At 42.1% G+C, this 15,115-nt stretch overlaps 3 protein-coding genes across 4 annotated transcripts; 1 reads left to right on the top strand and 2 right to left on the bottom strand.

The window, feature by feature from the left end:
- Nucleotides 1-37: 37 nt before the first annotated feature.
- On the bottom strand, nt 38-6,219 carry LOC109993036 (zinc finger protein 260). 2 transcript variants are annotated; one of them, XM_065959125.1, is made up of 6 exons: nt 6,030-6,219; nt 5,736-5,941; nt 4,626-5,021; nt 3,989-4,113; nt 3,296-3,356; nt 38-1,991 (listed from the first exon to the last, which is right to left on the bottom strand). In XM_065959125.1, the coding sequence occupies exons 3-6, from the start codon at nt 4,945-4,947 to the stop codon at nt 721-723; spliced, it is 1,779 nt and encodes a 592-aa protein (XP_065815197.1). In that variant the 5' UTR covers nt 4,948-5,021; nt 5,736-5,941; nt 6,030-6,219; the 3' UTR covers nt 38-720. The 2 variants fall into 2 exon arrangements, with proteins under 2 accessions (XP_065815197.1, XP_020501505.2); XM_020645849.3 differs by lacking the exon at nt 5,736-5,941 and having other exon boundaries at nt 6,030-6,218.
- Nucleotides 6,220-7,558: 1,339 nt separating this feature from the next.
- Nucleotides 7,559-9,262, bottom strand: mif (macrophage migration inhibitory factor). Its single transcript, XM_020645859.2, has 3 exons — nt 9,032-9,262; nt 8,005-8,177; nt 7,559-7,828 (listed from the first exon to the last, which is right to left on the bottom strand). Exons 1-3 carry the CDS (start codon nt 9,137-9,139, stop codon nt 7,762-7,764), a joined length of 348 nt encoding a protein of 115 aa, XP_020501515.1. The 5' UTR covers nt 9,140-9,262; the 3' UTR covers nt 7,559-7,761.
- A 311-nt stretch (nt 9,263-9,573) lies between these two features.
- On the top strand, nt 9,574-14,881 carry si:dkeyp-121d2.7 (zinc finger protein 892). The gene is made up of 5 exons (XM_029279699.2): nt 9,574-9,784; nt 10,262-10,622; nt 11,880-12,172; nt 13,155-13,266; nt 13,416-14,881. Exons 2-5 carry the CDS (start codon nt 10,295-10,297, stop codon nt 14,450-14,452), a joined length of 1,770 nt encoding a protein of 589 aa, XP_029135532.1. The 5' UTR covers nt 9,574-9,784; nt 10,262-10,294; the 3' UTR covers nt 14,453-14,881.
- The last annotated feature ends 234 nt before the right edge of the window (nt 14,882-15,115 follow it).

The raw sequence follows: 15,115 nt of genomic DNA, 5'->3' as shown, positions 1-15,115 counted from the left end.
ACACATTGCTGTAATTAAAAAAAAAGAAGTCAAGGTATGTAATTGCAGGTTTTATTGGAATGGTAAAAATGTTAATCTAGCAACGTAATTGTAACAGAAAAAAGTAAACTCGTTAGTAAGATCTCTTCTTTTTTGGTCAGGCAGATCTATTTAAAAAAAAAAAAAAGCAGTTAAAACTAATTAATATTTAAAAAATTCAAAGCATTAGATTAAAAAAAAGCAAGAAAACTTTCGGTGTTTTCAGTTATCATGACGTTACAATAGAGATTTTACTTTGCAGCTATTTACAAATTGTGTAGCAAAAAGTCAACACTACAAAGCTGGTACCACAAGTCTGACTCCACAACCAGGCACAGCACCTCAAACTCGTGCTAAAAAACCTGTACACCTAACTTGGCTGAAGGAAAACAAAAATGGTCAACTCATTCCAAGTGGACCAAACTGTATTCAAATCAAAAAAAGTAGACAAAATCTTCGGGACAATTTGACATTAACTTGAACTCAATACAAAAACCACGATGAAGAATTTGGAAGTATACCTTTTACAGATTTTAACAAGTAGAGATTTTGTAATTTTGTCTATATCATGTTAGCTGTTCTTAAAAAAAAAAAGAAAGAAAGACATAACTGCAGTCAAATTGGTTGTCATAGTGGTCTTATGTGATTTTCTCGATATTGTGGAGAAGTCTCTTGACAAAGTAGATTAACTGTGGAAGTCCTTTACTTATGTAAACGCTTTACATGGCTCTTGAGGCGTTTTGCAGTTGTGTATTTTTTCCCACAAATCTTACAGCAGTGAGGTCGATCCTTGTGAACTTTCAACATATGCTTATCGTACATTTCTTTTCCTGAGAATTTCTCCCCACACTTGCTACACTGGTTACTTGACTGAGTACACGATTTTTGGTGCGTGGAGAGCTGTCCGCGAAAACGAAACCTTTTGTGACACTTGACACACTTGAAGGGCTTCTCTCCTGTGTGGATGCGGTAGTGTTCTATCAACAGGTATTTGTTTTTTTTCACCTGCAAACACACATTGCAGGTGTAACCGTTTGGGTTGTATGTGCCACAGGCTTCCCAGCCGCGACTCCCATAAGAACCCGTCCCTTTGACCTTGGGTTTTCTCTCAACATTAACATGGTTGGTTGGTACACTCGATTCTTTCTTTGCAGAAATCGATTCCTCAGTGGCCTCTACAGGCTTAGTCCATGAAAGGTCCACGTTTAAGTCCTCAGAGTTCACTTCCATTTTGTGGAGTCTCGCCATGTGGAGTTTAAGGAACTGGTTTACTCGGAATTTCCTTGAGCAAATGCTGCAAGTGAATGGCTTCTCACCAGTATGAATACGCATGTGCTCCTGGAGCTTGAAATGCCATTTGAACTTTGCATTACAATGTAAACAGGAGTACTGTTTGATGGGTTGATCCTTCTCCCCAGAGGAATCACTGTGGTTTGAAGTGGAGGCTGTGCTGTCTTTCTTCGTTATCACTGTTTTCTTGATTGGTGGGGACTCTTTATTGCTAAGCTCAGGGACTTGAGCGACAGAAGACTGTGCTTTTTTTGCCATCATTTTCTGGAATTTAGCACAATTTGGTTTGTGATACTTGAGTGCACTCGGAGAGGCAAACACTGTTTTGCAACCCTTGCACCACTTGTGAAACCGTACATGCACATTTCGGCCAAAGGGTGAATCAAATGCCTTCTTACAATACTTGCAGCTGTACATTTCTTTACCTTCCTCTACTACTGTCTCTTTTCCTGGAGGGTTAGACTTAGTTACTGCAATTCCCTTATCCTCGCTTTTCCTCTTTGATGTAGTTTCTTGCGGCCTTGGTTTTCTTCCTCTTTTTTTGGGAACTTGAACAACCGCTTGAGTATTTTCTTGCAGCGGTACGTTGATGTCTTCGCTTACTCTAGTACGCCGAACTCCTTGGTCACGCCTTAGCAAATTATTGCCCAAGGTTTGATTGTTCTTGTCGTTTAATGAGGAATCTGTAGGAAAGAAAAAAAGAAAAGGCCTAAATGTTAACTATAAACATGTGAAAATGATGAGGAGAAATAAAGACAATGTAACAAAAGTCTTACTTGTAGAACATGTATTTAGTTGGAATAAATAAAAATGAGAGGTGTTTTCTGCATAACTGAGTAATAGAAATACAAATTAAAAGTGTAATATTGCAGATCTCTCTCATATATCCTTCATCCCTTCAGAGCAATGATTCGTCATTATGAAGCACATGAGTAGTGCAGTGCTTGACTTTGACAGTGATGTAAGGTTAGATGTCAATACAATGAAGAAAATAAAACTTGTCGCCTCTGGCATTTAACCCCTAATATTCTAAACATTAACATGTGTTGCCATAAAGTTTCTTTAAAATGTAGCTTTGTTTGCTATGTGCTAAATAAAGTAAAACTAAAGTTCTTGAGGAACATGATGAGATTTCAGTACATAAAGAATTGGCCCAGATCAATTTGCGCTTGTGCAACAATCAAATTCAGGAATGTCAGATTTCAAGCATTTAAATTGTCATTTTTACAACAACAATCTGTCTGATATCAGCTGAGATTACAGGCTCATAAGTCTGTTAATACAAACAGTGCATGCAGTCTGTACAAACTGCCTGTAAACATACATGTGACATTCACACATAATGTCAGCTTGATTATCAAGGCAGACATTCATTTGAGAGAGGCCACTTTGAAATGTGGGTACTTCTGTTATCAGCTGCACCTCGAAAACGTTCCCCTAAGTGATATGCCACGGTTTCCTTGTGACTTCACCAAACATCAAGCAGTAAAATGTATTGAGAAAGGTGTGGCCCGATCCTTTACTCCCTCTACTTGTCTAATGGGAGTTAGAAAGATGCTTCCCAGTACAAAATAGCTGCCAGGTACCCAACATTTTCAGTTAGTTTTTGTCAGCCACTCCACACAGGAGTAAAAGAAGATTCAACCATAACCTGTGTTCTGTTAGAATGACAAGAGTAAGTCATCTCAGATATGGAAAACTAACTACCTGGGCAACTAAAATCAAACTATCTGAGTAAAGACACAACCAGTGTAAGTTCAGATGGAAACACTTTGTACACCAGCTCTTTCAATTTGGGATGACATAACATGATAGCCTTTGAATTTACTTTACAACTGGGTAAAGACAATGTTCATGTTTACAAATGAAGCCCAGGCAATCATGCGGTTACTACCTGTGAATTAAAATAGAACATAGAACATTATGTAACATTTTTGGAAAAAAAAAAAAAAAAAGAAAAGTGTGAATTAGCAGGAGCCACGCTCACCTCTCTTTGATCTTCTGAGACCTTTCGTTTGTGGGTGGGAGTCAATGTCATGGCTAGCCATCTAAAAATACAGAAGCTATAGATTACATCCCCAACACTGCAGAGAATAAGAACATTTGATGCATGCTTAAGCAAAAACCTGACATGTCTGGACTTGGTTCATATATTGAGTTTATCAGGACAAAATATCAGGCTGTCAATATCGAGCAAATCACTGCTTCAGCCTTTCCTGTAGAATTATGCACAAGAAGTTCTGCACATATTTCCAGTACATCAGTGTACATATTTAACACTATTCTGATCGCCGTACTATGGGCAATGCATACATCCAAGTGAACATTATTCTGTGCTAAAGCTTCATGATAAAGAAAATGACATGCAGGGTGCAAGGTTTTCCGTAGTAACTAGTAAAATTGCCTTTAGTTGTATATGATGCATAGGAGAAATTTTAGCATTTAAAAATTTGAATATATACTAATGTTAAAAAATGATAAAGCATACAAATTCAAATGGGATTATAGAGTGGGGTTATATATCTACAGCCCGAGTTCAAACGGACAGTTAAGAGTTATCTTAGGCTGCATGCTTGGCGTATCAGGAACATAAGTATTCTGCCTTCAAATGGCAGTCTGTCAGCTGTATGATGCTAAGTTGGAATGCCAGCACATCCATATTTCTCGCACTGTTACACACCTCCTGCTTAATTGGAACGTGCCAAAGAGGAATAGACAGCTGGCGGAGTCTCACACTGGGACAACCCCCCTCTTCTTGCTTTGTCACGGTCTCGCAGCCCAAAGGAGCGCACCAGTCATCAGGTACTGCACAAAAGAAAACAAGAGCACGAACATGATAATGCTGCACAAGAGAAATACAATAATGATGTATTTTTAAGCTCATCATTTAATCTGGTCTGCACACAGCTTGCTGTCCCCCTGCCATCATATGAACTAGTGATGATACTGGTTACTGTACCAGAGGATGCAACGCTATCTCACTTCAAAATTACTTGTCGCATTTTGATGAAACTTAAGTATCCTTTTTAAGTTATTTTTCTCAAGAAACATCATACAAAACCAGTGTTACTGATATTTTTCAATCAGTGATGTATTGGTACAAAAACATATTTTTCAAAGTTACATTAGTTTAGAAATTCTGAGAAGGTGAAAAATTAAATTAAATTATTAACACTATTACGTACAGTAATAAACAGAGCGTATATCAACTCTGGTTATTAAACAAACAACACAGACTAAGCTTTGTAACAATACATTTTTCGAAATGTTAAAGCAGCACAGGTTATAAAGATATTGACCACATGTGGACACTTTACCTTCAAAATCAATCTCAGAAACAACAGAGGTTTGCGCAGAGGCATTCAGAGTATCCTCCGGCTTATTTCGTATTTCACTTGTAGTATTATTCAGCTCAGCTCTTTCGTCGCCTGCACACCCATTGTCTCTCAGTTTGATCTCAGCTCTCTGCAACTTCACTTTAAGTTGAACAATCTCTTCTCCTTTCTGTGCCAGCTCCAGCTGATGGTCATGTATGCTGTTCTCGAAGATCTTCATTATTTCAAACATAGCCCTTCTCAGGACTGACTCCATGGTTGTACTGAGAAGGGCCCTGAACTCTTTCATCAGATAGTCCGACATCTTTGAATATGGCGGGCAGATGTCCTTTTCAGAAAATGCTGGAGCTGTCCTTAAGCTTCCCAGTGACTGTACACCTACAGAGAGATTTAAAAAAAAAAAAAAATCTGGTTAGGGTTCAACATTAGAAAGAAAGGTAATCCACGGCTGGAGTAGAATCACTTTGCAAAGTGTTTATTTGCAAAACAAAGGTGTTAAATGGTGTTACACGTATTCTTTGAACAGGCATCACTGCAGCCAAAAAGGTGTTAGCTTTACGCAGTCACAAAAATCCTGTGGATTAACACATATATTGATATCATTGGTGTGGAGCTGTCAGTGGCAAGAGTGCATGGTGCTGCAGCTGTCAGCATGGGAATTAACAAACTGCTGTAAGCGCTATATTATTATTATTATTATTATTATTTTATTTTTATCTATGCTCTGTTTTCCCTGCACACAGTATTTATTTATAATAGAGACCTATGGGGTGGGGAGGGAGGGAACGCCACAGGGTTTATGTTTCACTTTGTGTCTGTATTTTTAATGATTGTTGTAACTCTGTTATAAAAAGGAAATTAAAAACTTGATCACAAAAAAAAACAAAAAAACAACAATGGTGTTAAATCCCCTTCTTCTGGGTGAGGGAGACTGAGGTTTTCTCTTGTATACATCTTAATATCACACAACCTCAGCATGCAGTGCCAAAAGAGAGGTTTAGTTGTTTCTTACGAGTCGATGACACACACAGTGGATATATTATTTAAAAATATGTGGGTTTTAATGTGTATACACATCAGCAGGTTACTCGCCTGGTCGTGATGAATTAAGGTGTTATTTTCAGTCCGGTATCACGAGAGACGTTTCCGCAGGTAGCTATCAAACATGAGCTCACTCAGGTGTGTTAATAACTACAATCAAACCGAGGTTTCTTTCTGGCAATGAGGCGCAAATCTTCCACGTTCCTGCTACAGACACTTTGCATGACTGCGACCCCTTGTAATAACAAAAAACGGACCTGTACATGTGGAAGGGGAGACAGAAAGAGGTAGCATTTATCACATGGCGCGCGACTGATGCGTCTGCAAAGGAAATCACATGCTCACCTGCGGCGCGAGGAGAACTCGAGATGAGGTGACGTATCTAAGCAATGAGCGAGACCACAGTCCATCCGCACCTGACATGTGATGTTAAGCATGTAATCTTTAAAATCCATCCAACGTTGATCAACTATTGGACAACACACGAATCCGCCATTTTTCCTTGACGAGTTTTCTAGGAGGGAAAAAAAAATCTTCTTCTTCTCTGGATTTATTGGCGGATGGCAAACTACTTAAAGGTGCATACCGCCACCTGCTGTAAAGGAGGGTGTAACATCATGTCGTTTAAATACCTGCCAACTTTCCAACTTTGTGTCAATGTATGCTGCATACTCTCAGTTTATTCTCTAGTGTGTATTTCCTTAGATGAGGAATAATTCAGCGTGTGAGTACTTGAAAAAAAATATGTTAAGCAGTGACAACTTATATTTCCACCAAATAAACTTTACAAAAATATTTCTAGGAGGAGGATACATTGGCTGACTAAGCAGTATAATACCCATAGTTGATTCCATAGTCAACTTTATCATTAGCCTTCCCCTCCATTTGAAAGTAAAAAATAAACTTTAAAAAAAGCTTTCAAGTTTTACAAATCCAAAGTTCATCTATGTGATGAACGCCAGGCAAACAGTTTCCCACCTTCAGGTCACACTTGGCTTACTGTGGTACAGATGTAGTCAAAGATTGATGGGCATTCAGGTAGGGCGAGCTGAAAGATTCAAGTTTGCTGAACTGTAGTAAATAATTTACAGAGCAGTTTGTAATGCATGACATTTGGACATGTTCTCAGTAGAAGAACTACAACGGACAAAATCCTCAGTGCCAATCTGCCCTCCATCCAGTACTTGTACTGGTCCAGGGTCAGGAAGCTGGCAGGTAACATCAGCGCAGACCCCTCACACCCCGGACACAAACTGTTGAAACTCCTCCTCTCGTGTAGGCGATACAGATCACTGTACCCCAAAACAACCTGACACAGGAACAGTTTCTTCCCCCAGGCGGTCACAGTGTCAGATCTGTCATGTGCATAAACCCCACTGTGAATGTTAATGAGATTATTCATCCACTTTTTATGGTCACTCACTTAATCATGTAAATACTGTAACCTAATATCAAACCATGCATACTGCCTTTATGCAAAGACTGTAAAAACTGTCTACCTCATGTAAATCACATCATTTATTAATGCGTTTATTATCTTTTGCACTACTCACTGATGCACTATTGTCTTACTTAGCGTTGTACATATTAGCCTGTTGTTTATTGTTAATAATGAATGTTATACCTTTGGACATGGAGGGTACAGTTTATCAAAGTCAAACGTCCTTGTATGTGTGAGCATACCTGGCCAATAAAGCTGATTCTGTAAGAGAGAAGGTGTGAGAATCAAGGATGTTTTTATTCCACTTGGCAGCTTCTGTTTTAGGGTTAAACCTATGACATCAATTGTTCAATGTGCAAAAAAAATGATCTTAAAAAAGTGTGGTGTGTTTTTACCAAGGCCAGACGATCAAAGGAAAACAGAGACTCCTTAATGATATGCAGGGTTTCATTTATTTCCCCCAGGTCAAAAATGACAAGTGCAAAGCAAACAGTGTCCTAGTAGAGTAAAGAGTTAATAGGCTATTGGATAACCAGATGTCTTGACATATCTAACGGGTCAGGTTGAGTGAATTTCCTACTTAAAGAAACATTGTGGAATGTTATTTTATGTCAACTTGCAGAGTCTTGCTCCCTCTCAGCCAAAGGTGGTGTTGTTCCAACCCACATTGGCTGCATCCATGTCAGTAAAATTAATATAAATCCTGAAATAGACACAAAGAGAAAAAAAGTTAATGAGATAAAGCTTTAACGGAGAGCAAGGTACCGTAAGTGGGATTAATGGTATCCGAGAGTCTGTGCGTTTACGTCACCGTGTCACCCGTTCTAATTAGATTAATTGCAGTAGATTGGCTGGTTACATTATGTGTCTGGAACATACCTGTCAACAGAGATGTCCAGGTATTTGTTGAGCAGTCCACACAGAAGTTTAGAGTATTGCTTGTTCTGCGCCCCGCTGATTTTGCCAATGCTGTGGAGGGAGCAGAGTGCGCACGGGTCCCCCTTTCCCCCAAACGTCATCATTTGGTCAGAGTTGATGTGCACTGCAATGTACTGGTGGGAAACAGAGACACAGAACTGATGTCACTACACACTGTCCGGATCAGTCAAGGGTTAGGGTTAGGGTTAGGGTTAGGGTGAGGCTCGTTAAGCCCCTATGCCATAAAATAGTTACAGCAGTGTAAAGACAGGCCTGTTGAAATACAGACTACAGTGAAGGTTGGAGTGAAGACTTTTGGAAAACATGACCTCAAATACCCCAACCTGCAACCCCACTATGAAGACGCACCAAAAGTTGACCTGGGTCCATTTTCTCCAAGAAGGGTTTGGCACTTTAATATTCCTACATAATGGTCATCGTATTCTCCTTAATATGAATTAGGCGGAGAATAATGAACTTTGGTTTTGAAACATAGCATAATATTTCTAGAATATAATAGTTCTTAGCATTTAAAAAAATATGTCACTTTAAATGGTTAAAACCATCCTTAACAAAAAAACAAAAAAAAAACATGAAAGCACAAACTGTAGACTATTTGCTAAAAATAAATAAAATAACCAGAAAATGTTTCCTCAGTAGCGGCTACAGCTTTAACAAATAGGCCTATATATAGATATATAGATATATAGATATATCTATATATATATATAATAGCCTCTGATAAATCATCTAGCCATGTTGAATCCGGTGGACTCGGTCAATAATATTTGCTTACTTTACTTATTTCTCGGTAACCTCATTCACTCAGTACGGAGACAAACAATCTTAACTTCTAGATGATGTTAAATACAGGGTTCATGTTCTGGTGATGTAGGTTCAATCTATGAAGCTAATCCATACAGGGAAGAATGATTACCAATGTATTACAAAGAAATAAACCTTATTAAGCAAAGAAACCCAGGCCTACCTGCTCAGGCTTGCCCATAACTTTGGCCAGCTCCGCGGAGGTTTCGGACAGCAGAGCTGCAGGCACATCGCCTTTGGCCACATTGGTGTTCACTACAAACATCGGCATTATTACAACTTTTTTTCTGGCTTTCTTCTCCCCCCCAAAAAAAGCTGCAGACCAGACGCTATATTATTGACTGTACTTTGGACGAAACACTTCTTTACACGGAAAGTGGTGCTAGGAGTTTTAATCATGTCACCCAAAATTACCATAGCGCCCCCATCCATCCTGGAGGACCCTTATGTTGAAAAAGCTAGACATTACGCCAACCATTTAGGAGTTGTTGTTTTTTTTTCATTTTAAATTGTTTTTTATTTGTTGAATTATAAAATTGTTAAAAAAAAAAACCCACATAGATTCATTTTAAAAAAAAGGAAAGCTTCTATATATGCGAATCCAGGGTTGGTTTTTAGGTTTTAATCCAGGGTGCGGCTGCGGCTGAGTGTTAGGGTAATTACGGTACTGGGCATGCGCAGTGTTCTCAAGCATCACTAAGCAGTGCTGAAGGAAGCGAAGAGGAAAACAGTGGCAGTGTGGGAGAGAGAGAGAGAGAGAGAGAGAGACAGGGCAGAAGTTGGATGACGCTTTTCTTTGTCGCCGTGTCTCCGTGGGAATGAACATCGAACCAGCTTATCCACGATCCGTGAAATCGCAGAGTCTGTCGCCATTTCGCGTCTGAGTAACTCTTCTTTTATTTCGTCTTTCAAAACGGTACGTATACAAAGCTAAATTAGCATCGCCGCTGCTAGCACAATCACTTTCTTGCCGTCGCGGAGGGGGGTTACTGCCGCTCTCCTACATGCACATTATCGTACTGTAAGTTTTAAAAACAAGCTCGCCTTGCACAGTTAGTGTATTTTGATGTTAAAGTGCGATACCACTGTTGTGCTTTTTGACGAAACAGGCAATGTATTCTTCAAAAAATAAAAGGTTACAGAGGTGGTATAACCATAATGTAACTGTGTGGGTTTACAGCTCTGTCACACCTCCAGCTGATTTCATCCATATTTGTTTTTTTACTACTATAAAGAAACGACACATGAACATAACATATCTATCTAACATTTTTATATGGGTTCTATAAATAGTGATGTTTTTTTATTTTTATTGAACCAGTGTGAAACATGTCATGCACAACTTCTGTCATTAAAAATGCTGCTTGTTAACTTGGTACTGAACCATCATCAGGTCCCATCAGAAGCTGTGGCTTCCACGACGACGATGATGATGATGGAGGAGTCGGTGTCCACGTTTGAGACGCATCTGACGGCCGTCATGGACAGTCTGATCCGAGCCTCGGTGTGCGAGATCACCAAACTCTTCCAGGAGTCCGTGAACGACTACCTGGTGGAGCTGTCCCTCAACAGGAGGGAGAACGAGTCTCTCAAACTGCGGCTGAGGCTCACCGAGAACAAGCTGAGAGCCGAGCGCAAGTACGGGCTCGGCTGGGCCGCGAACCGCCGCAACGCAGGGCTGTCCGCTGCGGAAGGAGGAGCAGGAGGAGGAGGAGGAGGAGGAGGGCGGCACAAACGAAAAGTTGAGGTGGCCCGTAAGTATTTGTCTTTAGGGTGGCCTTTACTCCTAAATAAGTGAGACTTACATTACCTATAGTTTGTGTCATGTGATAAGATATATTAAAAAAAAGCATAACATTTTTAATATACCATTCTTATGTGTGTTATTTGGCAAAAAGGTTTTTTTTTTTTTTTTAGTGCAGTCAGGGCTTATATGAAGACGCACTTGTTTTGTTGGAAACCATCTGGCAAAAGCTGATCTCTCCCTCCCTCCTTCCTTCCTCCCTCCCTCTCACCCCTCCTCCTTCCTCCTCCTCCGCCTCCTCTTCATGTTCGCTCCCTCTGTCCTTCACCTCCCCCTCTCCTCTATCTCTCTCTCTCTCTACTGCATTCTGTCCCTCCCACTCCTCTGTGCTTCTGCACACTCTCTCCCTCCCTCCCTCCCTCCCTGCCGTGCTCCTCTCCCTCCCCCCACCTCCTCTCCTCCACTTCTCTCCGTCTGTCTGTCTCACTCAAAACCTGCCTCCTCCCCTTTCCGCTCCTCTCTTCTTCACGCCCTCGCCTCCTTCCTCTCTCCCTGCCCCCACCTCCTCCTGCTCTGTGCTCTCCTTCATCACGTTGCACACACACACACACACACACACACACCCTCCCCTCCTTTCCGTCCTCCACTCCTCCACTCCTCCACTCCTCTCACCACCACCAACGTAATTACGCTCTTGCTCAACACTTCTCCTTTCTCTCTCTTCCTCTCCTCTTCCTCTCTCTCCTCTTTACACCCCATCTCTCCTTCAACTTGTCCACCCACTTCTCCTCCCTCTCTCCCTCTACTGTGACAAAACCTCCGCTGTCCTCCCCTGTCACACAAACTCCACATTCTCCTCTATATTTTCTCCTTGCTGTCACGTGTTTTTCTCCTTCCCGTTCCCTTGTCCTTCTACACTGCCTCTCTCCTCCCTCGTTCATCATGCTCACTCCTCCTCCCCTTCTCTGCTTCCTCTCTTCTCCTCTCTCCTCCCCCTAACCCCCTCTCTACTCCTGTTTCTCTCTGCCGATCCAATCACCTCCTCCTCCTCATCTCCCACTTATCCGACCTCTTCCCCCTCTCGTCTCTCTCTCCTGGTCTCCCAATCATCTCCTCCCACTTATCTCCCTCCCCCTCATATTTCATTCTCCCTCCTCTGTTTCTCCATGCACCCCCCCCCCCCCCACACACACACACACACACACACACTTTCTCCTCCCTCTCTTCCCTTCCTTCCACCCTCTCCTTTTCTCTCTCTTCTCCACAGGAGGCAAGTCAAAGAAGGGCCCAGCAGCAGCCTATGGCAAAGGCTGGCCTGGAGGTGTGTGGGAGGATGGAGGAGGTGGCTGTGCTGATAGTGATGGAGGAGGAGGAGGAGGAGGAGGGGGAGGAGGAGCTGTGGGGATGGTAGCAGGAGGAAGAGGGGGGAAGGAGGCCAGGGAGATGTACCTCATCCAGTTCCCCAGGGATGAAGAGGATGAGGGAGGGATGGTGGAGGACGATGGAGGGGAGGGCAGCCTCAGCGGTGAGGGGGAGGAGACGGCCAACATCAAAGAGGAGGTGAGGAAGACGGTTTCTCTCAAAGGAGGAGGAGTAGGAGGAGAAAAGTGCCACAGTATCTCTGCACTTCTCAGCCTCATGTAGAATGAAAAAAGTGAAGACAAAAAAAAAAAAGAGATGATACAGAAAGACAGAGAGAGTTTTGCTTTTGTTTTCATCCGTCAAATCACTGCAGAGATGAAGTGGATAAAAGCAAAGCTATTGATTTGATATTTAGCTTCCAGGAGAGCCTGTGGAGTAGGGCTCTCCACATCTCAAGTGTTTCATGCTGTTAGGTACAAATACTACTGGTAGTGCAAAGCTATTTGTTATTCTATTTCACGACCAAGGTTGAAGATAAACTTTGCACTTCTCTGCTGTATTTGAATATACAAAGAATGTAGAATTTTATTGGCATACATGTAAAGGAATTGCAAAGTGTTGCAGATGCCTACAGGGTGGGGCTGTAAAGAAATATAACTGGTCATACAACTTAAACTTTGAATAGGCCGGGCTAGAACTATTAACCGTTTAAAAGAAGTGGATGTACCTTCTTGGTTTCAAAGGTGAAGCCAATGAAAAAGTGCCATAACCCTGCACTCTTCCTAATGTCCAGCAGAGGGTACGTATACCATGTGCAAGAAAAGGGCACAATTGAAGAAACCCGATATGAAAATGAACTTTATTCTTTGTTGACACCCCCCTCCCAAGCCTCTTTCAATACAGCTTGATGTTCACTTTGTAAATAATGTTTCATTGAGTTAAAGGATAGAGAAATCTGATTCCACTCTGTCGTGCAAATAAAGTTTTGGCTACAAAATAACAAGATGTAGATGGGAGAAACTAAAAATAGCAATCAACAATATAATATTGAAGGGGATACACTTTAAATGGCATTATATGATAATTTTACATGTTAATTAATTATTTAATGGATTTAAAAATGTATATCCTACCCGGTTTGAGCTGTTTGCCCTGTAACTCTTTGTGCATCCCTATACAGTTTGGTCAAACAGAAGGCTATCAGCCTGCTTCTCTCCGACTTATCAAAGAGGCTTTGAATATGGATCTGCCCAACAAGAACCAGCGCAGTGTCTCCAGAGTCCAAAGCGAAGGTAATCAGCCCAGGACAAACTGGTTGAGGGAGAGGGAGTTAGTGAAATGTGTAGAGATAAATAGTTTGAAAGGAAGTTGAAATGATTGCTCATTCCAGGTCTCTTTGTTTCTCCTCCACATCTCTCCTTCTCCTCCTGTCTCTGCTCAGGTGACCTGTCAGATCATCCACCAACCCTTCATCCGAGTGATAGAGACGAAGAGGACTGGGAGGTGGGCTCAGTGGAGCCATCAGAAGGAGGAATGACCATGGATGAGCTAAGGGGTCTAGAGTCAGCCCTGAGAGCTGAGAGAGGCCGTGAGGAAGCCTCCATGAAATCCTCCCAGCCTGTCAGCCCTGAATCAGATGGAACGCCAGGCAGCGAGATCAGCCTGGCTCCAAAATACATTGGTCTTGATGGAATGGAGCAGGAGGGAGAGCTGGAGCCTCAGCCCCCCACACTGCAGAGGGAAGAGCAGGTGGAGCAGGGCCAGTTAAAGGACAGTGTGAGGGCTGGAGAGGATTCAAAGTCGGGCTATTTGAAAAAGTCTAGAGAGGGTGACTCGGCCGGGGTCGTGAAAGGAGAGGATGTTATGGAGCTTGGAGAGTCTGAGCACCCACCCCACCTTTCTGCACCAGGGAGTGTCGGAGAGAGCGGTGGGGAGGAGGAAGGAGGTGGGGACCTGCTTCACTTCTGCCCACAATGCGGAGGAGGCTTCATGTCTGAGGCTGAGCTGGATGAGCACCCCTGTCCACTAGGGGGCTCTCAACATCAGAGCAGTGGAAGCGAGGATGGTCTGTATCCCTGTGCTCACTGCGGAAACACGTTCAGCCATTCCTGGGCACTGAAGAACCATGAGTGCGCATGTGCAGCCGAGCGTCCACATTGCTGCGAGATCTGTGGGAAGCGCTTCACCCACTCGCGCTCGTTGGAACGCCATCATCTGGTGCACACAGGCGAGAGGCCACACAGGTGCCCTCAGTGTGGACGCAGCTTCAGTCGACTTGGCAACTTGGAACGCCACCAGCGAATCCACACAGGTGAACGTCCATACGGTTGTGAAGCGTGTGGGAAGCGGTTCAGTCGGGTGGAGTACTTAAAGAGACACCAACTCATACACAACAGTGAAAAGATGACACTTCAGTGCTCCAACTGTGGGAGCGGCTTCAGTGACGTGGAGCAACTGAAAAACCACCGCTGTTTTTAAGGCCCCCCCGCTTTCAGATCCCTGACTGAACTGGAAACAGAAAGTGTTTCATTGAATGTGGTAGAACTAATGTGATGAATATGACTGGTAGATGCTCATGTTATTCTCAGTGATTTGGAATTTCCCTTTTTTACACACCTAATAAATAAAGAAGGCATATGTCCAAAGTTTGACAGGAAGTCAGTTGTATGTTAGGAGGAGAAACAAAATCAATCTCAGATGTGCAGCCATTTTTGTCGGAGTGTTCTCATTTGTGTGTACAAACCTTTTTAATTATTTATGATTATATTGTACATTTTTCTCTTTTTATCAATAACTCAGTCGTGCTAAAGCCAATGCCCTCATTTCTTTCCTGAAAATGTAATTGACAGCTTGGTATTTTGTATGTCTGTGTTTTGGTCACATGAAGAAATAAACAATTCAATTTTTCTGAAGGCTGCTCTTTTCTTATTAAGTTAAAGGGTTGTCAATATGTTGCATGATAACATTCACAAGAGGGAATATTGCATTCTTATTCTCAATCATCATGACAAAACATTTTCACTTAGGATGTTATTCAGTAATGGAGCAGTGAGAGGTGTGTGTGGACGGTACTTGCTTCTGGCTATGACAGATAAACTGTGAGCAGAAACAACAGAACCAGAGCTCCTCTCACTTTATGGC

Source organism: Labrus bergylta, chromosome 9, assembly GCF_963930695.1.
Source record: "Labrus bergylta chromosome 9, fLabBer1.1, whole genome shotgun sequence".
Lineage (NCBI taxonomy): Eukaryota > Metazoa > Chordata > Actinopteri > Labriformes > Labridae > Labrus > Labrus bergylta.
Note: the sequence above shows the minus strand (reverse complement) of the source record. Positions and strands in the feature narration are given on the sequence as shown.

Excerpts from the sequence above, each read along its gene's own strand:
- mif (XM_020645859.2), bottom strand. The coding sequence starts at position 9,139 with ATGCCGATGTTTGTAGTGAACACCAATGTGGCCAAAGGCGATGTGCCT. Across the intron at positions 8,178-9,031 it reads TTATGGGCAAGCCTGAGCAG|TACATTGCAGTGCACATCAA; the intron begins GTAGGCCTGGGT and ends GTTTCCCACCAG. Across the intron at positions 7,829-8,004 it reads CTGGACATCTCTGTTGACAG|GATTTATATTAATTTTACTG; the intron begins GTATGTTCCAGA and ends TGTCTATTTCAG.
- si:dkeyp-121d2.7 (XM_029279699.2), top strand. The coding sequence starts at position 10,295 with ATGATGATGATGGAGGAGTCGGTGTCCACGTTTGAGACGCATCTGACG. Across the intron at positions 12,173-13,154 it reads CGGCCAACATCAAAGAGGAG|TTTGGTCAAACAGAAGGCTA; the intron begins GTGAGGAAGACG and ends ATCCCTATACAG. Across the intron at positions 13,267-13,415 it reads CTCCAGAGTCCAAAGCGAAG|GTGACCTGTCAGATCATCCA; the intron begins GTAATCAGCCCA and ends GTCTCTGCTCAG.
- LOC109993036 (XM_065959125.1), bottom strand. The coding sequence starts at position 4,947 with ATGTCGGACTATCTGATGAAAGAGTTCAGGGCCCTTCTCAGTACAACC. Across the intron at positions 4,114-4,625 it reads TTCTGAGATTGATTTTGAAG|TACCTGATGACTGGTGCGCT; the intron begins GTAAAGTGTCCA and ends TCTTTTGTGCAG. Across the intron at positions 3,357-3,988 it reads ACGTTCCAATTAAGCAGGAG|ATGGCTAGCCATGACATTGA; the intron begins GTGTGTAACAGT and ends CTGTATTTTTAG.